A 24,292-nucleotide genomic window follows, 5' to 3' on the forward strand; every position below is an offset into this window, starting at 1 on the left:
AGGAAGGGAATGGTAAATAAAATGGAAGCTGTCATAATGCTTCTGTATTGCTCCATGGTGAGACTACACCTTGAGTACTGTGTACAATTCTAGTCACCACATCTCAAAAAAGATACAGTTGTAGTGGAGAAGGTAGAGAGAAAGGTGACCAAAATGATAAAGGGGATGGAACAGCTCCCCTATGAGGAAAGGCTAAAGAGTTTAGGGCTGTTCAGTTTGGAGAAATACGACTGAGGGGGGATATGCCAGAGGTCTTTAAAATCATGAGAGGTCTAGAACGGGTAAATGTGAATTAGTTATTTACTCTTTCAGATAATAGAAGGACTAGGGGACACTCCATGAAGTTAGCAAGTAGCACATTTAAAACTAATCAGAGAAAATTCTTTTTCACTCAACATACAATTAAGCTATGGAATTTGCTGCCAGAGGATGTGTTTAGTGCAGTTAATGTAGCTGGGTTAAAAAAGGATTGGATAAGTTCTTGGAGGAGAAGTCCATTACCTGCTATTAATCAAGTTGACTTAGGGAATAGCCACTGCTATTACTGACATCAGCAGCATGGGATCTACTTAGTGTTTGGGTACTTGCCAGATATCTGTAGCCTGGATTGGCCTCTATTAGAAACAGGATGCTGGGCTTGATGGACCCTTGGTCTGACCCAGTATGGTAATTTCTTATGTTCTTATCTTCATAGCCCCTTATTGACCAAGACAGGTTTGGTTTCCACTCCTATGGGAATTTTTCATCCGGAGACTGATCAGACTGGGAACTTCCCCAGATCTCATCATACAGGACTGAGGCAGGTTGCAACATCCCAATCTCCAGGCCCTGTCGCTTAGAGCCTGGATGTTGAGAGGCTAATTCTGTAACCACTTGATCTCTCAGAGGATGTGTCTCGGGGCCTGGTGGCCAGAAAGCCTCTTCCACTAGAAAATCCTATGGACTAAAGTGGAGGAGGGTTTCCATGTGATATGAGCAGAAGGTTCTAGATCAGTTCTCCTGCCCCAGACAAAAACTGCTTGATTACCTTCTACACCTATCAGAATGTGGCTTATATACCAACTCTGTTAGAGTTCATCTCAGTGCAATTGGCGCATACCATGTTGTAGATAGTATGCCCTTCTCTGTACAGCCTATAGTTGTATGATTCATGCAGGGCGTGCTTCAGTTGAAGCTTCCCCTAAAGCCTCCAGCTTTGTCTTGGGACCAACGTGGTGTTAGCCAAGCTGATGAAAGCCCCTTTTGAGCTGCTGCGCACCTGTGACCTGAAGTACTGACCTGGAAGATCATATTATTGGTGGTGGTCACCTCAGCACACAGGGTCAGTGAGCTCCAGGCCTGGTGACTTATCCACCTTATACTCAGGCCTTGGTGACTTATCCACCTTACACATAGTTTTATCAAAGTGGTCTTGCTTACACACCCTAAGTTCTTGCCTAAGGTGGTGACGGACTTCCTTCTTAACCAGTCCATCATCCTACCAATATTCTTTCCCAGGCCTCATTCACATCAAGGTGAACGAGCACTGCAGTTTGGACTGCAAGCAAGTCTTAGCCTTCTATCTGGAGCGGATAGAAGTTTATAAGATAGTCCACCCAACTTTTTTATTTCTTTTGATAGGAATAGGTTGGACGTTGCCGTTGCCAAACAGACACTATCCATTTGGCTGGCAGATTGCATCTCCTTCTGTTATGCCCAGGTGGGACTGCATCTTGGGGGGTGAAGTCGAGGCTTATTCTGTCAGAGCCATAGCAGTGTCAGTGGCCCACTTGCGAGCAGTTCCCATGAAGATTTGCAAAGCTGCAGTGTGGAGTTCTTTCTACTGATTCACATCTCACTATTGCTTGGATAGCAATAGCCGACGCTGCAGTAGGTTTGGCCAATCTGTATTTCAGAATCTATTTGAGGTGTAGAGCCCAACTCTCTCCTGCCTAGGGCCCATTGTTTGGATTCAGGTTGTCTCCCCCTCTTGTTACCAACAGTACCATTATTGTTGTGCCTATTGGCACCTGGATGGGTGTCGGTCGCCTTTTATGTTGGGGAGGAGCCTGTAGCTAGGGATTCACCCATGTGTGAGGACTACAGTCCTGCTTGTCCTCAGAGAAAGCAGAGTTGCTTACTTGTAACAGGTGTTCTCCGAGGACAGCAGGATGTTAGTCCTCACAAAACCCGCCTGCCACACCACAGAGTTGAGTTTCTCCTATTTTTGTCTTTTATATGTATAACTCTATGTTATAAGACTGGAGAGAGACCCCTTGTGGATGTGCGGTATAGAATATGCTGGGCATGCTCAGTGTGCCAAGTCAACGTTCTAGAAACTTTGACATAAGTTTTCCATGTGGAGGCTGAATCTGATGATGTCACCCATGTGTGAGGACTAACATCCTGTTGTCTTCGGAGAACACCTGTTACAAGTAAAGAACTCAGCTTAATCCTCCTCTGCTAGTAATAATGGAGGAAAACAGTTAGGCTGAGCCTGACGAACCAGGATTTTCTATTTTCTGCTTTATGGAGCCAGCCTGTGCAACAAAAGCCTTGGCTGAACAACCATCTAAGTCCCCCTTGGTTTGCAATGCCTGGAAAGCCTGGTGCAAGAAGTTAAAATAAAATTCAGGGAAATACTCTTCTCTTGAGGGAGCCTCACTATCACCTGCTGTCCTCAGCTGAAAAACATCCTCTGGAATAAACTTCAGAAGGCACTGCAGCGAAGTGAAACTTCCCCTGCGTGGAGCAGCTGACTCACGCAGCAACTTTAAGATGGGAGCCGCATACTTAGCAACTGCTGAACCATCGCTCTCAAATGATTTCTTCCTAGCTGCTTTCTTTTAACAGCTCCTGATTATCTAGAAACTCCCTTCACAGTGTGAGACTCTTTGGAGGAGGACTCAGACTCCATCAGAGGGAGCAAATAGCAAAAAACTGCTAACAATTTTATCACTATGGGGAGTAGCACAGTTGTTAATGCCGTGAAGCTGAGGTCACCGGGAATTCCCGGAGCTATTTGCAGTACAAAAATCCTACCTTTACCAGTATTAAGATGTTAAACAAGGGAGTATTGAAAATTAAATATGACTCATTCTTCAAAAAGAGTGCCTGCAAAGAATGGAATCTTCTTGGTGTTTGGGTACTTGCCAGATTCTGTTGGAAACAGGATGCTGGGCTTGATGGACCCTTGGTCTGACCCAGCACGGCAATTTCTTATGTTCTTATGTTCACAAGCTCGAATGGCTTTCACCCAAAGTGAAAAAGTGAACTGGTTCAAAATGGATGGCACACGTCATTGCAAGAGACTGGCCACAGCTTAAGCATAGATACTCAGTATAAAGGCAAATATAGCCAAATCTTCTCCTAAAACTAAAATAAATTAAAATATCTGGTGAGCTTGTGCCACAACTATCAGGCCAGTAGCTGGAGGTAGAGCTCACTGGCTATGGAGATTCCACATGCATAGGTGATGTTATCAAAAGAACTTTCAACTCTGCCTCCAGGAGGGAAGATACCCACATGTTTCTGGACTGGTGGAGCATAGGACAAGGAATCTGGGTTTAAAAAAGTTTAGGACATTGCTAAAGGACAGGCCCATTAATAATTATTAGTCAGCTTTGAGATCCCCACCTCAGAGTTCTGGGAGTTAGCAACAGGAAAAGGATCTCCCCATGAGGACACGCCCGGTACTTCCCAGTGGCCACCGTCAAGACAGGATGGCCCATCTCATGTTCTTAGAATTATTTTCTTTACTTTTATAAAAAAGTAGAAATATTATTTTCCCTAACCTTTTTCTGATTTTTAATCTTTCAGGGAGATTCTGGTGGGCCCCTGATGTGCAGAATGAATGAGCGCTGGTTCCTCGCAGGAGTCACCTCATTTGGCTACCGGTGTGCACTGCCCCATCGGCCAGGGGTGTACGTGCGTGTTACACAGTTTGTGGATTGGATACAACCCTTCCTCCGTTAACACCACTGTGACTACGGGTGAAGACAGAATCACAAAGGCATGAAGGGGAGAAATGCTAAGTTCCCATTTCTAATGTGATGTTGGACCAACCATCTACAAGAAAGTTCTTCCCTCAGAAAACCTTGCTTTCATGTTAACAATCTATTTGAAATACAAAACAAATAGGAAAACACCTTTGGTCACTGTAGAGCAAGAACTTGAACTGTTGCCTGTATTAGTGCAATCTGGAGCAAGCTTCTCTCTTGTTGCCAGCAGATGTTGGTCCTGTATATTTTGCTGTATATGCTCCTTTACAGTTACTACTACATGATCAGTCTGCTGTTTTCTAGAGTTTCCCCTCCTCATCCATGCTGTGGTGACATTGACGGTCCAGTTTATGCAAGTTTTTATATTCTCCCCTCAGTCACCCTGGTCCCTCGCTTCTCTCCTTTGGCTCCCTCTTCTCGTTTCCTCTGCGACTCCCACAATGCAAGCTTGCTCTGCTTCCTTCCGCCCCCTAACCACTGGTGGATCATCTTCTCACTTATCTTCCTTCTGAATCTTGCTGAAGGATTTAGCAAAGCACTTTTTTTTTTTTACTTCTGGGTTCTCTTCCAGTCACTCCTGGACCATATGATGCGTTCATTTCTTAGACTTCCATTCTTATACTGGGTCTCGAAATAAAGCAGAATAATTATTCTGTTTCCTTTCTCATAAAAAAGTCACACTCTGGAATAAAACACAGCAATAATTAGCAACTGAAGTGCTTTTTCTTTAATTAACAAGTGTTTATTGAAGGCAAAAGAATCGTATGATTTAGCTTCCATTAAATAGCACCTGGGAAAAAATGTGTTGAGTCTTCAGGAAAGCTCCAGTGCTGATGTATTAAGATGTGGAGGTGTCCTCCACCTGTAAGTATAGCGTTTACAAATATAGTGCTTATCTGCTTTATAGCAAACAAATGTAAGGGGATTTCTCCTTATTTGTAAAGGATTGGTGCATTGACAATCAACAAATCACGGTGTTGGAAATATAATTTTGTAAAATTACACTAGGTTTTCCTGCTGTCCTGTCTCTGCGTGTCAGTTAATAGCTCTTCTTTCTTTGGTACATGATACTTTCATTGTGTGTCAGCCAAATTAGTTTTACTGGGTATCAGACAGCTCCCTCCCCACAACGTTTTCTCAGCAGGCACCGCTGGCAGTCTGCATGCAGGAAATAGTCCGCCAGCATGATTTCTGCATAAATACCTAGCTACAGTAACAGCCTCCAGGGTATAGCAAGATTTTATTTCAAAGGCACTGAAACTTTCTGTTACTTTGCTGGGAATCTGCTCTCCTACAGCTAGAAACGCAGCATACAGAAGATCTCTTGCTTTCACAAACTTTTCCAGTGGAAAGGGAGCTGTACAAGAAGGAGGTCATTATATGAAGCTCTAGGTAGATTCAAACAATCAGGACATTTTTTTTCATGGAAAATTGTGGTTGGTGCTTAGAATGTGAAGCCAAAAACTGTAAAATAATTTAAAAGGGCATGGATTAAAAATACTGAACAAGAAGAAAGCAGCGTCCTCTTCTGTTATTAGTCAATAAACAGGAAAACCGGGAAGAGGTTTAGCATATAATTGTATAATCTTATGATAAATTTAACCAAAATTCAAAAGAGGAATATTTATTTCTATAACATAGCTAACATAGCCACAGCATCAGACACGAAGTGTTTAAATTCAATAATCCATCTCTTGCTTCGCAATGGGCTACAGACGGTGTCAGAGGTAAGCACAAACTCATCAATCATTTGCTGATAGGCAAAAAACAGCTACTATATGCTCAAGAAAAACTTTACTTTACTGAATAAGAGTTGTCTTCGAACAAGATTGTAGAAACAGTGTCAACACTGTATATTTATACACATGATTTCAACTACAAACATGTCCTGTAGCCCGACACAGGCCCATGTTTCGGCAACCACCACCTGCCTCAGGTCTTATTATCTCTCAATGTATTATGTCTAACTCAGCCTCTCTTCTCTGTAGCCCATTGTGAGGCAGGAGATGGGTTACTGAACTTAAACATTTGGTGTCTGATGCTGTGGCTATGTTATAAAAATATTCTTTTGAATTTTGGTTAAATTTATCATAAAATTATACAACCTATATGCTATATCTCTTCTTGGTTTTTCTGTTTATGGAATAAAAATACACAGGATCCCTAGTGGCAAGAGGATGATGATAAAGCATTGGGATAACCTGCACAAAGCAGCAGTTACAACCCTAAACATCTTGTTGAAAAGATAGAATAGACCGATTTGGTCTTTTTCTGCTGTCATTTGCTGTGGTATCTGCCAGCAGCCACAGATCCACTCTCTAGGAAAGAAAGCTATGTGTGAAGGTGAAATGGAACCAAGAGGAAAAACAGCAAGTAGTTCAGCAGCTTATTAGCACAAGACAAACCCTACTGCAGTACTGGTGTTAGAATCCCACAAGGGGTAAAGCCACCAAAACTACACAAGCAAATGCATTTTCACTAGAAAGTTCTCCTCGTTAGTGTGTAGCACTACATACAGCAATATAGTGTTGTCAGCAAGTCTGTGCCACAGCGTCAATACCATTCACTATAGAATGATGCAATTCCTGCATACAGCCATTGGGGAGGGAGCACAAAAAAACCCAAAAACTTTGATCTACATCCACATGCTCAGCCAGCTTGAGAACTGAAGAGCAGATGTTACCCTGCATTCTTCAGTAAAAGTCAAGGTAGCCATTTTGGTTTCTTTTCTAAACAAACCTTTCAGAAAGTGCTGGAAGAGTGTCAATGCTTTGTGTCTCAACCCTGAAACAGAATTTCAGTTTAATCAGAATATTAAAGGACAAACTCCCTCAGATCATGATCCGGCACCCTGGGCCCGTGGTGACACATTAAGGCCAGAATCCTTCCTAAGGCTCCCAGATTACAGGAAGACTGACTTGTGCTATAAAGTGCAAGGATTAAACATGCAAGCAAATAAACAGAGCAATCTGTGTATCAAACATTTATACAAAGACAGACCAGGTCATATCATTTCCATAGAATGTACAGTACTACAGTACCACAAAGGAGAAAAACTAACAAAACCCTGTCTGGAAACTATTTTCAATACACAGGAACAGTCTCTCATGTAAGTTTTAAATGTTATGGTCCAAGAGCTGCAGCATCTTTCCACTGCCAAAATAAGCATTAGGGTTCTTTGGCACAGCAACGGTACAGGAAGAACCTGTGTGAGCCCTGAGCTTGCCTGCAGGGGGAGCCCTCGTCTTGCTGATAGAGCAGATTGAAGCCATTCCAAGCCCGTGCTTTGAGGTGCTGACAGGACAGTCCTGGAGTAGGACTGCCCCTATTAAACCTCCATGCCGTTCTCCTTCCTGGGATGTTTGGAAATCCAGAGCGTGGATTGTGCAGGACTGTTTTTTGTGCTGTCTTTCCTGAAGATGAAAAACGAGCATGGACTGCTTTGGTACAATGATTTTAAATCACAGTAGAGTTCTAGCCATGAGATTTACGTAATCATTCACTTTTATGATCTGTCCATACAACCAGCTCCAAACAAAAAATAACATAAAACAGTAACAAAATTAAACAACCTACCGTGGTCACAGAGAAGGATAACTTTTCAACCAACTGCATGCGGTATTTAATCGCTATTTAATAGAGCCTATTCATAATAACCACTCCCCCCCCCCCCCCCCCCCCCTTGGAAATCATCAGACATCTATTTATGCGACTTTTAGCTGATTCCCTTGAACAATAGCCTTCAGTGCAGAATCTTGTATATAGTTTATCCGTTTCATTTCACGTCATAGTACTTGCTTCATTTTATTTCTTTTATTAGGCTACCTATCTGCCGTCTGGACCCTTTTTTCTTCCTCTAAATCCCCATCTTGTTCCTTTGCATCCCTGTTTCATGTAACTTTATTTTTCACTTCCTAAATCATTTTGTATTATCCCCGTTAACTGTAAACCGATGTGATATGCAAATGAATGTCGGTATATAAAACTTCTAAATAAATAAATATTATAAGATGTGTTACGGTTACTCCACAACATACAAGCGAGTAGTTTGATGCATTGAATGTACATACTTTACCCACCTATTTTAAAAATATACACATAGCTTTTACACACAAAGGACTTACTTGTGTAAGTCGGTGTATTTTAAAACACACGTGCGTGAAAGTACCAGTTTTCTCAATTAGTCCACCAGTTTTCCCAGATTTCCCACCCAGTCAGTATTACACAATAAACATGTTTAATATCACTTGTGCCAGATAATTAGCAGGTGTAAAATTATGTGCGTCAGTTGGCAAATGCACGCATGTAAATGTCTTTTAAACTAGTAATTTGTGCACATAATTGGCTCCCGCCTGGGAATGCCTCTCAACCTCCCATTTTTTACATGCATATTTTGGAGTTTTGCTAATTTTTAATTGTATAATGTCTGCTTGCTTTCTATGAATTGGAGATGTAGATTTTGGGCTCTCCAGGAGCAGAGCACAGCCCTCTGCCTGTGGCACTCTGTGGACCCCAGGGACTCATGGCTCACAAGCCTACATATGCATTACATAACTTTCAAATAATCTTTCTCGCTGGTTTCCCTTTGAATATTAGCAGCCATGAGGTGCATTACCCAAATGCTTAGCACCTGCTGATTGTACAGGCTGCCTGCCGGCCGAGCAAGGACAAAAGAACCTGCCTTTGATCATGGAATATAACAGCGTTTTCACTCCCTCGACCTACACGCAGGAATAGTTTTTTTAATGTGACTAAAAGTTTACATGCTAGGGAAAGCCCCACAAACTTTGAGGAGTGCAGCTATGACAGAGCAGTGTACTCAGGAAAATCACTGTTCACCCTCCCTATACCACTGTAAAATTGCTTGATTATAAAATAAATAAATTTTAAAAAAAATTGCTTGATTATGTTCATTGCTTTTGTGCTAAAGATTGGCCTTTTACAGCACTCCCCTGAATTCAAAGGATGTGAAATCATCCCTAACCAGTCTGTGAGTACTAAATAAGGGCCAACGAAAGAGCTTCATAATGAGAAGGTGGCAGGGCACAGGGCACAGCTCTGTCTGTGATGTGTTTATTAATTGTAACCTTTGTAAATGTTGCAGCAGGAATGTTTGAAAGTTTGAGTGATGCTTTGCATGGGAGTCGGAATCAGATCTGAGGCAGTGACAGCCCTGTGAGGCCCAGCTGGCAGGGCAGGGATATGCTGGCAACATTGGTAACTTGCTATTCCCAGTATGTACCCAGATCAGTCCAAACTCCTGGGTTTTGCCTCCCTGCCAGCAGATGGAGACAAAGTTTAACTGACAATGTACATAACCTAATGTGCCACCTGCAGTCCCTCAGTATTGACTTGTATTTCTCAGTCTCCAGCAGATGGTAGATGGTGCTACAACCTGCAGTCTGGAGTGTATATAAAAAGAAGAAAAAGAGAAGAGAGATCTCCAGTTCCTCCCAGGGGGTTGTTATGTCCTGGTGGGGCCATCCCCCCTGGTTTGAGGCAGACGAGCGGGGGGTTTGTGACCCTTGATGGTAGCTTGCTCCGAGCTTCCGTGGGGGTGTATATCTGATGGTCCAGATCCCTCACCCCCCACGAGGCACCAATGGTTCCGCTGGCAGCTCTGCATTTCGGTTCCTGTCTGAGCAGGGAAGTATTGAATTTCTGTTCTGGGGCTAGTTCAGCAGTGGATCTTTTAAAACAAAAACAAAAAAAACCAATCAAGAGCGACCAGGAAGCAGTAGAATCGTAATTCCGGTCACTTGTGGCCTTGATCGCTGCTTCGGAACTGGTCACCCGAGGGTTTTCTGAAGTTCAGGGAAACAGAGTGGTGATAGCAGTGCGCTGCTCAGGCCACATGGCAATGGTGCAAAGCACACAATGCCATTCGTGTGCAGACTCGGTCACACCTAAATTCAGATGGCTTGATTTCTGTGTGCAACCCTGGTGGGAAAGGCACTTCGGGGGAGCCCAGCGCTGGACCAAAGGTTAAACAAGCTTAACAACATAAGAACATGCCATACTGGGTCAGACTAAGGGTCCATCAAGCCCAGCATCCTGTTTCCAACAGTGACCAATCCAGGCCATAAGAACCTGGCAAGTGCCCAAAAACTAAGTCTATTCCATGTTACCATTGCTAGTAATAGCGGTGGCTATTTTCTAAGACAACTCAATTAATAGCAGGTAATGGACTTCTCCTCCAAGAACTTATCCAATCCTTTTTTAAACACAGCTATACTAACTGCACTAACCACATCCTCTGGCAACAAATTCCAGAGTTTAATTGTGCGTTGATTGAAAAAGAACTTTCTCCGATTAGTTTTAAATGTGCCCCATGCTAACTTCATGGAATGCCCCCTAGTCTTTCTATTATCCGAAAGAGTAAAAAACCGATTCACATTTACCCGTTCTAGACCTCTCATGTTTTAAACACCTGTATCATATCCCCCCTCAGCCGTCTCTTCTCCAAGCTGAAAAGTCCTAACCTCTTCAGCCTTTCCTCATAGGGAAGCTGTTCCATCCCCTTTATCATTTTGGTTGCCCTTCTCTGTACCTTCTCCATCGCAATTATACCTTTTTTGAGATTCGGCGACCAGAATTGTACACAGTATTCAAGGTGCGGTCTCACCATGGAGCGATACCGAAGCATTATGACATTTTCTGTTTTATTCACCATTCCCTTTCTAATAATTCCCTACATTCTGTTTGCTTTTTTGTTAGAACTGGGACTAGTGCAGAACTTTTCCCCCTCAGCACGGAATGGCAGCCATTTTCGATTCCCTAGCAGCATTGGCAGGAGAGGCAGGGTAATCGCCTCCTTAACTATCGCCAGTGGTTCCCTGTCCCATGGAGGTTCAGAAAAGCACTTGCACTGAGGAGTCGTCTCTGGTTCTGGTAGAGGTCTTCCACTGGTTTTAATTTGCTTATGTGCAAAGCTTGCTTAGCGGAACAGGCAGCAAGGGATGCTCGCTCTCAGCCCCAGTCCCCAGGGATTCTTGGCCATTCTAGAGGTCTGAGTTGTTGAGAAGCTCTTCAGGCCTTCGGTGATTTTTGGTGCCAGATGATAAACGGATCCAGGCCTAAACGCGCTTAAGGTGCAGGCAAGCTTTGCTTAGCCATGTGGTAGGCCGTAGCAGTGGTTCTTTTCCCACTCGCATAAGCAGTTGCGCGCATTCTCGCCGTGTGCAATTGCATGTGCAAGAACCTGTGCTTCGATGGCCGTGGCCTGATTTGAGCGCATACATCTGTGACGTAGACTTGAGCGTGTATTTGCATGGATACTTGTACACATAAGACTGTGACCTAAACTTGAGTGCGTCTTTGCACAGGAACTTGTGTGCATACGACCGCGGCCTAGCCAAGCACCTAGTTGCATGTGTACCTGTGTGCGTATGACCTCGACCTAGTCTTGAGCGTGTATTTGTGCGCATCCTGGAGGGGTGCATGCATATGCCCTGGTGGCATTGATGTGCGTGCAGAAGGCCACCTAAAGCTGAAGTTCAGGAAAGCTATGCACTGGGGACAAAAAGGTCCAAATGCCTTGCTATCTATGAGACTTGCGTTCTGAGAGCAATTCAGTCCTGTCTCTCTCTGTGTCAGCACTGTTTAGATGCTCAAAGCGATTTGACTACTGCAGCTTTTGCCCATGTTGGGACATCCCTTGGCCTATGGTGTCTCTGGAGGGGAGTGGAGGGGGAGGCGAGGCAACAGTCAGTCCTCCTCTTCCCTTTTTCCCAAGGGCAGAAGTTTCTCTGAGAGAGAAAGGTTGGCTCCGGTATAGATCCATCATCCTTCTCCTGGGTAGAATGTTTCCAGGGCCTGCAGCTCTTTCTGCAAGGGAGCCCAGCGAAGGCAAAGTAACCTATTATGTAGGGATTGCATGCTTGGGCCTCCCATTTGTCAGTCCATCTCTGGTAATATTGAAGGGGATGTGGATCATGAGACATCGGAGGATTCAGATGGGGAATTGGTTTTCTCTCCTCTAGAAGAGGGAAAAATTACATCTGATTTAGAGCTTCTCAGATTATTTTCCTTTTTCGCAGCGATGTCTTGTTGAATTTGTTGGCTCAGACTCTGAACTTGCATGGCGTGGCTCAAATCAGTTGGCTCAGACACTGAACACGTTCAGTGTGGCCGGAGGTCAATTTAAGTTAAGAGTCCTGTTTCTCTTCCCCCTGTGTCCAATTCAGGAATTAATTGGCCTTTAGTGGAATGTCCCAGAGGCAAATTTTACAAAGAGGGAGAACCGATTTTCCTATATTCCATTTTTTAATGATTCCAGAAAAAAAAAAAGGAAGGGACTTTTCGGCCGATACTGGATTCAAAGAATGTAAATGCAACTCTCAAGGTTCCCCGTTTCCACATGTAGACTCTGAGGTCCAACTCTGAGGTCCATCATACTGGCTGTACGCAAGGGTATAGTTCTTGGCATCTTTCAACTTGTCAGAGACATATCTGCACGTAGCCATCAAGCCGGAGCACCAAAGATTCCTGAGGTTCATGGTCCTTCCCTTTGGCTGGCAACAGCTCCGCATACCTTCACCAAGGTGATGATGGTGGTGGCAGACATATTGCAAAAGGAAGGGTGTATTGGTGCATCAATGTCTGGAAGACCTCTGTCGACAATCAGTACAAAAAGTACCAATGTGATTGAAGTCTCTAGGATGGGTGGTGAACCTAGCAAAGAGCCATTTAGAACTCTTTCAAACTCTGGAGTATCTGGGAGCTCAGTTCAACACGCTGGCGGAGAGAGTGTTTCTCACAGAGAGAGATTGCTGAAATTGCAGAGTCAGATTTGGCATCTGCTAGAGCTTTCAGTGCCCAGGGTCTGAGACTATTTACAGGTCCTAGGTTCTATGGCATCAACATTGGAATTAATGCATTAGGCGTTCGGGCATATGCGGCCTCTGCAGGGTGCTCATCTCCCGTGGAATCCATTACTGAAAGAGTTTCATCTTCCTCTTCCATTAGAGGGGGAAACTAGAGACAGTCTTTTATGGTGGCTTACTTGCACCAATCTCGAGCATGTTGCAGAATTGGAGGTTCCAAATTGGGTAATAGTCACCACCGATGCAAATCTCTCCAGATGGAGGGCAGGGTGTCAAGATCATTTTGCGTAGGGCCAGTGGTCAAAACATGAGGCCTCATGGTCTATTAATCAGTTAGAAACAAAAGCGGTGTGTTTCACATTGCTTGCATGTCTGCCATGGTTACACGGCCATCCAGTATGGATCCTATCGGACAGTGCAACATCGGTGGCCTACGTCAACTGTCAAGGTGGAACAAAGATACAGGCAGTGGCTCGAGAGGCCCAGGAGTTTATTCTCTGGGCAGAGCAGTACTTGGAGTTGCTAGTGGCATCTCACATTGCTGATGTGGACAATATTCAGGCGGATTTTCTCAGCTGCAGAAAGTTATACCCTGGAGAATGGGAGCTGTCGGAGGCAGTGATGTGTCTCATTCACGGAAGATACCCCATATGGACTTAATGGTATCCAAAGAGAACAAGAAGGTGTCGCGGTTTTATAGCCATCGAAGAGAACATAGTACGGAAGGAATCAATGCTCTAGTTCTGCTGTGAAGAGATTTTTTGTCTTTCCTTCGTGGCCTCTGGAGGACAAGGGATTACAGTGGATAGAGAAGCATCTGGGCAATGTGTTCTTTGTAGCTCCAAAGTGGCCATATTGACCATGGTTCCCAGATCTGATCAACATGACCATAGATGGGCCACTGAGGTTTAGACATTTGTCAACGCTTCTCTACCAGGGCCCAATATTTTCGGGTCAGGTGGCTGTCTTCTGTCTTGCAACTTCGCTTCTGAGAGGAGATAACTGAGATGGAAGGGATATTCTGAAGCAGTTATTTCCACTGTAGGTGACCTTCTACATCCTCGGTGTATGTGCGAATTTGGAGGATCTTCGAGTCCTGGTTTGCTGATTATGGAGTGCAACCTTAGCCTGTTCAGACTACAGTGGCTTTTCTACAGGAAGGTTCTGGTCAAGGGACTGGTCTTTAATTCTCTGAGAGCCCAGGTAGTGACATGGGTTGACTCTGGGATAAGGTGCAAGGCTATCCTCTGTCTGCACATCTGGATGTTATACAGTTCCATCGGGGACCTAAGACCTTGGGTCCTCAGGCACGGAACATTTGTCCATCTTGGAATCTGAATCTAGTCCTTAGAGAACTATGTGAAGCTCGGTTTGAACCACTAAAGAGGGCTACGTTTAAGGACTTGACTCTTAAAGGGGTTTTCTTGGTGGCTATTTGATCAATCAGGAGAATTTCGGAGCTCCAGGTGCTGTCATATCAAGATCCTTTCGTACAGATGTTGGATTTGAGGTATCTTTATGCTGGTGCCTTCTTTTCTGCCTAAGGTAGTCTTGGCATTCCATCTTAGTCAGGTAGTGGAACTTCCAGCTTTTCCAGATTTGGATTCCTCTATGCCTCACGCAGGGGAGCTTAGGCTCTTGGATGGGAGTCATGTATTATTGTATCAGATCAACTCTTTGTAGATCGGATCACCTCTTTATACTGTAGAGTGGTCCAAAGAAAGGAGGTAAGGCTTCTAAGGCTACAATTGCGCAGTGGCTGAAGGAAGCAATCGAGTCGCCTCACATCTGTAAAGGGTGGGCAGTGCCGGGGGTTTAGGAGAACAATTGACGTGTTTTTAGGCAACCTCTTGTGCTGAGTCACAACAGGTGACTCTACATGAATTTGCAGGGCTGCTACTGGGAAGTCGCTCACTTTTCCTAGGCATTATCACTTGGATGTCAGGGCTCCAGCTTCCATGTGCTTTAGTGAGAGTGTTCTATGAGCCAAACTCTCCAGGACCCACCCGAGTTAAGGGGAGCTTAGGTACATCCCAAGAGTCTGGACTGATCTGGACATATAGGGAAAGGAAAATTGGTTCTTACTTGGCAATTTTCATTCTTGTAGTTTGAAAGATCGGTTCAGAGATCCACCCATTTACTGGGGGAGGAGAGTCCACTGCTTGTACTGTTGCTTTATACATATAGTGCAGAGTTGTTGGAGGTTTTCAATGCTGATCGCCTATGTTAAATTTGGGAAATGGTTTCCATTGTCTTTTTGGGCAACTTCACCTTCTTCTGGCTCATTGGAGGGGAGGGAGTTTGCTTAGAAGTTTGATCAGAAATGTATGGTTGTTTCTGTCATCTTGACTTGGGTTCTGGTCAATACTGAGGGACTGCAGGTGGCACACTGGGTTATGTACAGTGTCAATTAAACTTTCTCTGTCTCCATCTGCTGGCAGGTAGGCAAAACCCAGGAGTCTGGACTGATCTGTGGTACTACAGGAATGAAAATTAGCCGGTAAGAACCAGTTTTTCCTTTTTTTAAACATTCAGAAAACCTCTGGAGAGGTAACTGGAAGTCATCTGAATTTCTTTCTTTACAAAAGAGGCTCCCTGTTGTATGACTGTCATTTTTAAAAGGCTGGAGCTTTCTACCCTTTTCATGAGAATCAAAAAAGTTAAGAACATAAAAACATAAGAACATAAGAAAATGCCATACTGGGTCAGACTAAGGGTCCATCAAGCCCAGCATCCTGTTTCCAACAGGCCAATCCAGGCCATAAGAACCTGGCAAGTACCCAAAAATGAAGTCTATTCCATGTTACCATTGCTAATGGCAGTGGCTATTCTCTAAGTGAACTTAATAGCAGGTAATGGACTTCTCCTCCAAGAACTTATCCAATCTTTTTTTAAACACAGCTATACTAACTACACTAACCACATCCTCTGGCAACAAATTCCAGAGTTTAATTGTGCGTTGAGTAAAAAAGAACTTTCTCCGATTAGTTTTAAGTGTGCCCCATGCTAACTTCATGGAGTGCCCCCTAGTCTTTCTACTATCCGAAGTTCTATAACTAGAGCAGGGGTTCTCACCTCAGACCTTCTCATACACCTAACCAGATAAAGCCTCATATTTGTTTATTGAGTGTATCCTGAAACCTGACTGGTTTGGTAACCCCGTGCTCTAGTAAGTGAGCCCTTCTTGTTATGGTTTAGAGGTGTTTGAGTGGATTCTCGGGGTACTGTGGAGATGACCACGCCCTCAGGGAGGAGCCCTGTGAGGAACCACAGTACCAGGCTAGACTCAGGATGCACAAACACAGAGATTTGTCTTTTATTAAACAGCTGATGAGTTCCACCAGAGGTGGCAGTAGTGAGGCAATCCAGAGATAGCAGTCCAGGGATCCTAGGCAGAGGAGACCCGTTTCACAGAGGTGGTTAGGGAAGTTCGGTTGCAGGTTCCCACAGCAGCAGAGCTGTAGATGAGACAGATTGACAAGTTAGATTACTCACTAAGATGGTAGCTGTGTGGTAGCGATTCCAGTAGGCAGAAGTCGATGGTTACAGGCACTGAGGCAGGAAGAGCAGGCCCTCGAGGAGCGAATACCTGATCTCAATAAGGCACCTGAAAGACAGCAAAGGGCCCCCGAGGAGCGGGTACCCAGGTAGAGAATACCCCAAAGGGCAGAAAGCGCTTCCAGCGGCAGAGTAGCACAGACTGGAGGCTTCCATCCAACATGAACCTTGCTAACTCGATGAGCTAGCAAACAAGGGCAGGATAAATACCTCCAGAAAGGGGCAGAGACCAGTGATGGTAGGCCGGCCTTCCTGTGTTGGACTACCCAGACGTGGTCCTGGGAAGTCCAGAAAATTTTTAATCAAGATTCTGCACAGAATGGTCCCCATTGGATCTGATCGGGAGAGGACCAATCAAACTGCGGCCAATGTTTTTGCAGCCAAGGTAACCCCAAGATTATAGGGCTCACTGCGTCGGGTAGGACGAAGAAGGAGAGATGTTCGATGTGATTCATTCCAGTCTTCAAGGGTAACAGCTGAGTGACACAAGTGACCTTCCTGGGAAGAGGGTATCTGTGCACTGACGAAAGAACTAATGGAGGATTCACTGGTGAGGTGTGAATTTGATAATATTCTACGAGGTCTTGCCGAATGAAATTTGCTCCGGCGCCCAAATCCACCAAGGCCTGCGTGAGGTTATTGGAAGTAGACAACTCCAGAGAAGCAGGCAACAGGAATAAGGGTGAGGCCGCCGTAAGACTGCGGTTAACAACCTCCACATTCTCTGGACACCACAGCTTCTTCTTTAGTTCTGGGAGCGTGAGTATGGAGGATCTGGAGTTCCCAACACATCCTGGTTGCGGGTGAGGAGTGGTTACAGCTGCCGAAACATGGGCTCGACCTAACTGCATTGGTTCCTCTCCAGGAGAAACAGGGTTTTCTAACAGAAGGAGAGACACAACCACCTCGTCTTGCATGGTTCTCCTGCGCTTGTTCTTGAAGTCTCCGATCATTCTTACCCATGAGGTTTATAAGGGCCTCAAGGGAAGTGGGGAGTTTCCACGCTGCCAGTTTGTCCTTGATCTGTGGGGACAATCCTTCCAGGAACATGGCATTAACACAGTTCCCCTGCCAATTTAACTCCATAGCCATGGTACAAAATTCTATACCGTATTTGCCGAGGAACTGATACCCTTGCCGGAGGCGAAGCAGGTTGGATCCCATCGTAGGAATCCTGCCGGGTTCTTCAAAAATCTCCTTAAAGGCTGAAACAAACAGGGACAAGTTGGATAGTAGGGGATCCAAGTGCTCCCACAATGGTGAAGCCCTTGCCAAGGCTCTTCCATCCAGGACGGAAAGAATGAAGGTAGTCTTTACCAAGTTGTTTGGGAACAATGCGGGCTGAAGTGCAAAGTGCATATGGCATTAGTTTAAAAAACCTTGGCAGCGTCTTGCATCTCCGCAGTAGCGAGGTGGGTTAGAGAGAGGGATTACCTCATGATTAGATCCAGAGGGAGCGGAAGAACTAATTACCAAAGTAGAAGCATAGAATTGCTTCAGGACGTCCTGACGAAGGGTTAAACGCTGGACGTCCGTCATCACTATTTCCAAGGAAGTCTGAATAAGGCCAGGTAGAGACTGGAGTATCTTCAATTCCTCTGCTTGAGAATCTAGTTGAGCATTCAGATGGTCTACAGCCATCAACAGTGTTTCCAGAATCCTTTGATGTTCTTAGCCTCTCTGGGCCAGACCTGGGATGGCCTGCAATGCGGTGAGCTGAGCCAAATCCATGGAGTTAGCAATCTGTTATGTTTTAGAAGTGTTTGAGTGGATTCTCGAGGTACTGTGGAGATGACCACGTCCTCAGAGAGGAGCCATGTGAGGAACCACAGTACCAGGCTAGACTCAGGATGCACAAACACAGAGATTTGTCTTTTATTAAACAGCTGATGAGTTCCACCAGAGGTGGCAGTAGTGAGGCAGTCCAGAGAAAGCAGTCCAGGGATCCTCGGTAGAGGAGACCCGTCTCACAGAGGTGATTAGGGAAGTCCAGTTGCAGGTTCCCACAGCAGCAAAGCTGTAGATGAGACAGACTGACAAGTTAGATTACTCACTAAGATGGTAGCTGTGTGGTAGCGATTCCAGTAGGCAGAAGTAGATGGTTACAGGCACCAAGGCAGGAAGAGAAGGCCCTCGAAGAGCGAGTATCTGATCCCAATAAGGCACCTGAAAGAAAGCAAAGGGCCCCCAAGGAGCGGGTACCCAGATACCCCGAAGGGCAGAAAGAACTTCCAGCGGCAGCAAGGAAGTGGCAGAGTAGCACAGACCAGAGGCTTCCAACACGATCCTTGCTAACTCGATGAGCTAGCAAACAAGGGCAGGCTAAATACCTCCAGGAAGGGGCGGAGAACAGTGGTGGTAAGCCGGCCTTCCTGTGCTGATCTTCTTTAAAAGAAGGGCTGACTTCACCGCACATGTCTAGAGGACGTCGGGGGCGGGGCTTCCGCTGTGATGGCGTCCCGAGTGCAGGGGTAGGCCTTTCGTCGTCGCAGTAGCCCCGGGGATCTGGAGCGTGTTGGACCAAAGCCGGAAGGGGTAAGCTTGGTCGGCCTCCTCGGCCGTTATTTTGGATTGGCTTGGAACTGGCTCAGATCCGTCAGCTTTTATAGAACTTTTTGTGATTCCCATTAAAAGGGTAGAAAGCTCCATCCTTTTCAAGAATGAATTTATGCAGTGCTGTATTTGCATAACCCCCAATATCCCTTGTTTCTATTCTACAGCCAAACCCTTTATTGAGTAAAAAGAGAGAATCTCTTGATTGACTTGTTTAGAGGTTTTCTGAATGCTTAAAAGCAAAATTAAAAATGTGAGAATAGTATCATGTTTACAATTAGTCATTGATAGAACAGAAATTTGGGAATTAGCTATTTTTCAGACTACCTAAAGATTTGCAGCTGGTTCAAAATGGGGGGGGGGGGGGGGCGGAGTTGGAAGAATGGTTGTTGATGTTAAAGCATCACTTATAGAAGGTACAAAACTTTCACTATTATAAGGTGATCCACATGGTAACACTGCAGCGTCAGATTCCATTGTCAAGTGGACAACCATCATCTTCAAGTTTTAATCATTGATCCACCTATATTTTTTTTAGCTATTTTATAATGCACTTAAACTTGGCTTAGAAGTTTTGATCTTAGAGGTGTTGATGCAGCTTCTATTTTCTATCAGACAGGTCTGGACACTGTCTGATTGTGTTTAGTATGGCTAATGTAAAAAGAGGAGACACAGTCTTTGCATTTAATACACAATGGGGTAGATTTTAAAAGACAAGCCAATTTTATAAAATACAATACCCACGCGCACCTGCGTGGCTAATTTTTATATTGGCACAAACATGTGCGGGTGGGTGGCATCTCGCGCGCACAAAAGGGGGAAATGTAAAAAAAAAAAAAAAACTTGCAGTGACCCAATCCAGCCATTCCCAGTTCTCTCCCTGTCCGCTCCAATTAAGGAGCCGACTGGGAGGAAACTTCCCTATCCCCCCTTGTCCCCTCTCCACCCCGACCCCTAATCCCCATTCAACTCACATTTTTTTTTTTGTTTTAAAACTTACTTTGTCTTCGGAGGTGGAGTAAGTTCCAGGCACCGGGTGGCTGCAGGCGCGCGCTTCCCCGGGTCAGGGCCTAATGGCTGCTGTCCCTCCCGGCCCCAGCCCACTCCTTTCACAGACCCTGGCACTTCCACGTGTACTGGCACATACGCACATGGCCTGACCGTTTCAAAAATGCGCTTGGCATGCGCACGGCCCGGCCACGCACGTATCTCCCGGTATTTGCACGCGCCAGGCTTTAAAAATGTACCCATGTTTAAGTGCATTATAAAATTGTTTAAAAAAAGAAAAAGGGTCAATGATTAAAACTTACACCATTGTTTGCCCACAGTATTCTGATATACCACTTTGAAGTCATGATCACCTTATAATAATGATACTTATTATGCATTCGTTACAGTGAATATTTGTTCCCTGTATGTACCCGGATCAGTCCAGACTCCTGGGTTTATGCATCCCTGCCAGCAGATGGAGATGGAGAAAGTTTCACTGACACTGCTTGATAAGCCCTGCTGCCACCTGCAGTTCCTCAGTATTTCTGTCTCCAGCAGATGGAGATGGAGAAAGTTTCACTGACACTGCTTGTTAAGCCCTGCTGCCACCTGCAGTTCCTCAGTATTTCTGTCTCCAGCAGATGGAGATGGAGAAAGCTTCACTGACACTGCTTGATAAGCCCTGCTGCCACCTGCAGTTCCTCAGTATTTCTGTCTCCAGCAGATGGAGACGGAGAAAGTTTCACTGACACTGCTTGTTAAGCCCTGCTGCCACCTGCAGTTCCTCAGTATTTCTGTCTCCAGCAGATGGAGACAGAGAAAGTTTCACTGACACTGCTTGTTAAGCCCTGCTGCCACCTGCAGTTCCTCAGTATTTCTGTCTCCAGCAGATGGTAGATGGTGCTAAACCTGCAATTTGTGATTTGGACAGTTTTTGTTTTTGAGCCTTCCTCCTGGGGGTCTTTTTTGCTTTTTGGAATCCTAAGGGGTTCTACCCTGACCAGTCGAGGCGGGCAAGCCAGGGGTCTAGGACCTCTTTTTATGCTTGACCTATGCACCCGTGGGGTGTAAATCTGATGGTCCAGATTCCTCCCCGTCACAAGCCCGCTCTGGCGGCTGCAGGCTCTGATACCCCTTTTTTTTCTCCAAAAGAGGCACTCTGTTCTTTTATATTTCAGGTCTAGGCTGCTGCCTCCATAATAAAGTTTTTGTTTAAAAAAAAAAAGCCAGAAGCAGAAGTTTTGAGCACAGGCAAGGCTTGCTGTGCGAGTGGCATCCTCTTCCTTTCAGGCTTCAGTGTGGGGGTCTGATCTCGGAGTAAGGTAGGTTTATTTCTGGCACAGGTAGTCCCCCTCTCTGGTGCAATGACCCGCGGGTTGGCATGCAGGGCCTATGGCTCTGCTCGAGTGAGGCTCAGTCGGCAGGGCCTTTGTGCGGGGTTCTCTGACGGCGGAGTGGGCTCATCGCAACCATTTTGTTTTCTTCAGCGGCGGTTCCCGCACCACGGGGGGGGGGGTTGAGTGGGGATGCTCCCCCACACCTGCCCCTGGCCTGTTTCAACTCCGGCCTCGATCAGGGGGATGGGGTTGAAGAAGTAAGCCATAGGTTGCTGGTTCCCAGCCCCCTGCAGGGAGAGGGAGACCTGCTGAGGCCTTTTTCTCTGGATTTTGTCCTGCTGCTGCATGATGCCTATTTGGCAAGGCAGCAAGTAGAGTGCAGAGCTCAGTTTTCCAGGTCCCTGCCTGTCCACCAGGCCAAAAGCCCTTCAGGGCTCCCCAGGCAGCATGGCTCCAGGCTCAGTCAAACCTCCCAGGTCCAGCGGTTGCTCAGTCCTCCTTCGGGTACCGGTCAGGAGGAGTCAGACATTACGCTCGAGGTTCCTGGGGAGAACCCTGATCAGGATGTCCCAGTCAACCCGGTGGATCCGAGGATGGGAGAGCCAGACCCAGGGGACAGTTTGCTCGCCTCAGTCCCTGAGGGGATGACCGAGGGTGGTTCTCCTTTTTTGGAAGGACGAACTAAAGACTTTATTGCCTTTGGCCTACCAGGTCCTGGGGGTTAAAATCCCTCAGCAGGAGTCCGATTTGGAGGGGGCTGATCCTGTTTTGGATGGTGTGCGCAGCCCTCCTACCATACCACATATCAGTGAAGAAATTGGTGGAGGAAGGATGGTGTTTTCCTGAATCTGGTCTCAAGGTGGGGAAGGCCATGTCAATGATTTATCCGGTGTTGGAGCAGGCATTGGAATTTTTTGCTCTCCCTAAGGTGGACGCTGTGGTTTCCGCGGTCACCAAGCAAACGACTATCCCGGTGATAGGTTCCGTGGCTTTGAAAGACGTTCAGGATCGCAAATTGGAGATCCATCTCAAGCGGAATCTTTGAGGTCTCAGCCTTGGGCTTGAGACCACTATTTGTTCTAGTTTTATGCAACGTGCATGCCTCCACTGGGTGCAGCACTTGCAGGAGAGACTGCCCAAGTCAGGGGAGGACGCAGACAAGGCTGGTCGGATTGAAGCAGCCATGGCTTATGGGACGGATGTGTTTTATGATTTGGTGCGTACCTCCTCTAGGGTAATGGCTTCGGCTGTTGCAGCCAGAAGATTATTTTGGTTGCGTAACTGGGCCATGGATGTCTCCTCCAAAGCACAGTTAGGATCGCTTCCCTTCAAAGGTCGCCTCTTATTTGGGGAGGATCTTGAGCAGCTAATGCAGTCTCTTGAAGGATAAGCCTAAGGCCCAAAGGTTTTTTCAGGTGTGGTCTCGGTTTCGCTCCAATTGGAGATCTAGACCCTAGAGGGCCAAGCCCAGTTCTCAGAAGCAGTTCTCTCCTTGGGGTCAGTCCTGGGGGCAGTCCTTTCGGGGTGCCGGAGGCCATTCCAAGGAGCTGCCAGAGGGTCTATGGCTGAAGATAAGTCCTCGCAATGAGGCGAGGCTGGTTCACTTCGTCATTCCTATTATAAGAGGTCTCAATTCTACGACAAGTGGACCAGAGTTACACAGGACCAGTGGGTTCTCAGTGTGGTTAGAAACAGCTACGATTTAGAATTTGCTCAGCCCATTCGCAAACTGTTTCTAATTTCCCCCTGTGGTCCCGTGAGCAAGCAGTCAGCGGTAGGGGAGACCCTAGATCATCTCCAAAATCTGGGGGCAGTAATTCCAGTTCCCTCGGCGGAAGTTCGCAAGGGAAGATATTTCATCTATTTTGTGGTCCTGAAGAAGGAGGGCATGTTTCATCCAATTCTCGATTTGAAAAAGGTAAATGTAGTGCTCGAGGTGCCACACTTCTGGATGGAGTCCTTGCAGTCAGTGATAGTGGTGATTCGAAAGGGAGAGTTTCTGGCTTTGCTGGATCTCACTGAGGCCTATCTCTACATTCCCATCCATCCAGACTCACAGCGTTGTCTCCGCTTCATGATTCTGGGAAAGCTTTTTCAGTTTCAGGCCCTTCCTTTTGGCCTGGCCACGGCCCTGTGCACTTTCACCAAGGTGATGGTGGTGGTAGCAGCGGCGCTGGGGCAGGAAGGTGTTCTGGTGCACCCATATCTGGACAACTGGCTAATCAGAGTGAGGTCAGAGGCCCTTTGTCCCCAATCAGTTCACAAGGTTCTTGATCTTCTCCAGTCCCTCGGTTGGGTAGTGAACGTGGCAAAGAGTTGATCCCGACACAATCTTTGGAATATCTGGGTGCTCAGTTCGACACCTTGGTTGGCAAAGTGTATCTTTCAGAGGAGAGAGTATTGAAACTGCAGAGTCAGGTTCGCTGGTTGTTGCAGTTACATGTTCCCAAGGTCTGGGATTATTTGCAGTTACTGAGCTCAATGACTTCCACCCTGGAGTTGGTGCCATGAGACCCTTGCAGAGGGTGCTTTTCACTCATTGGCAGCCGATATCCGAGGAATTTCAAATATCGTTGCCCCTCGAGAGCTTCAGACTTCCAATCTTGTTCGAGGGGTGGATCTCAAGGTTCCGGATTGGGCGATAGTTACTACTGATGCCAGTCTTTGTGGATGGGGTGCAGTTTGTCAGTGGCACTCGGTCTACGGTACTTGGTCTGCGAGAGAATCTGCTTGGTCTATCAACCGGTTAGAGACCAGGGCGATCCATTTAGCCTTGCAGGAGTTTCTGCCATTAGTCCAAGGTCAGTCAGTAAGGATTCTTTCAGACAATGCAACCACAGTGGCTTATATCAATCGGCAGGGCGGAACCAAGAGCCAAGCAGTAGTTCGGGAGGTACAACAGTTGATTCTTTGGGTGGAAAGGCACCTGGAGCACATAGCTGCATCCCACATAGCCGGGGTCAAAAACGTTCAGGTGTTCTTCCTGAGTCGAACTCAGTTAGACCTGGGCACGTGGGAATTATGGGATTCCACGATGCAACTCATTCAA

At 46.0% G+C, this 24,292-nt stretch overlaps 2 protein-coding genes across 2 annotated transcripts in view; one reads left to right on the plus strand and one right to left on the minus strand.

Annotated features, from left to right (window-relative positions):
- TMPRSS15 (transmembrane serine protease 15) overlaps positions 1-4,703 on the plus strand; it is a 335,674-nt gene extending 330,971 nt beyond the window's left edge. Inside the window, exon 27 of the mRNA XM_029579188.1 lies at positions 3,799-4,703. Within this exon, the coding sequence (XP_029435048.1) occupies positions 3,799-3,954 (156 nt within the window). The 3' untranslated portion in view covers positions 3,955-4,703. The remainder of the gene's footprint in view (positions 1-3,798) is intronic.
- A 16-nt stretch (positions 4,704-4,719) lies between these two features.
- Positions 4,720-24,292, minus strand: part of CHODL (chondrolectin) — a 39,564-nt gene continuing 19,991 nt past the window's right edge. The window contains exon 7 of the mRNA XM_029578903.1: positions 4,720-7,393. Within this exon, the coding sequence (XP_029434763.1) occupies positions 7,309-7,393 (85 nt within the window). The 3' untranslated portion in view covers positions 4,720-7,308. The remainder of the gene's footprint in view (positions 7,394-24,292) is intronic.

This window comes from Rhinatrema bivittatum, chromosome 15 (assembly GCF_901001135.1).
Source record: "Rhinatrema bivittatum chromosome 15, aRhiBiv1.1, whole genome shotgun sequence".
Classification (NCBI taxonomy): Eukaryota; Metazoa; Chordata; class Amphibia; order Gymnophiona; family Rhinatrematidae; genus Rhinatrema; species Rhinatrema bivittatum.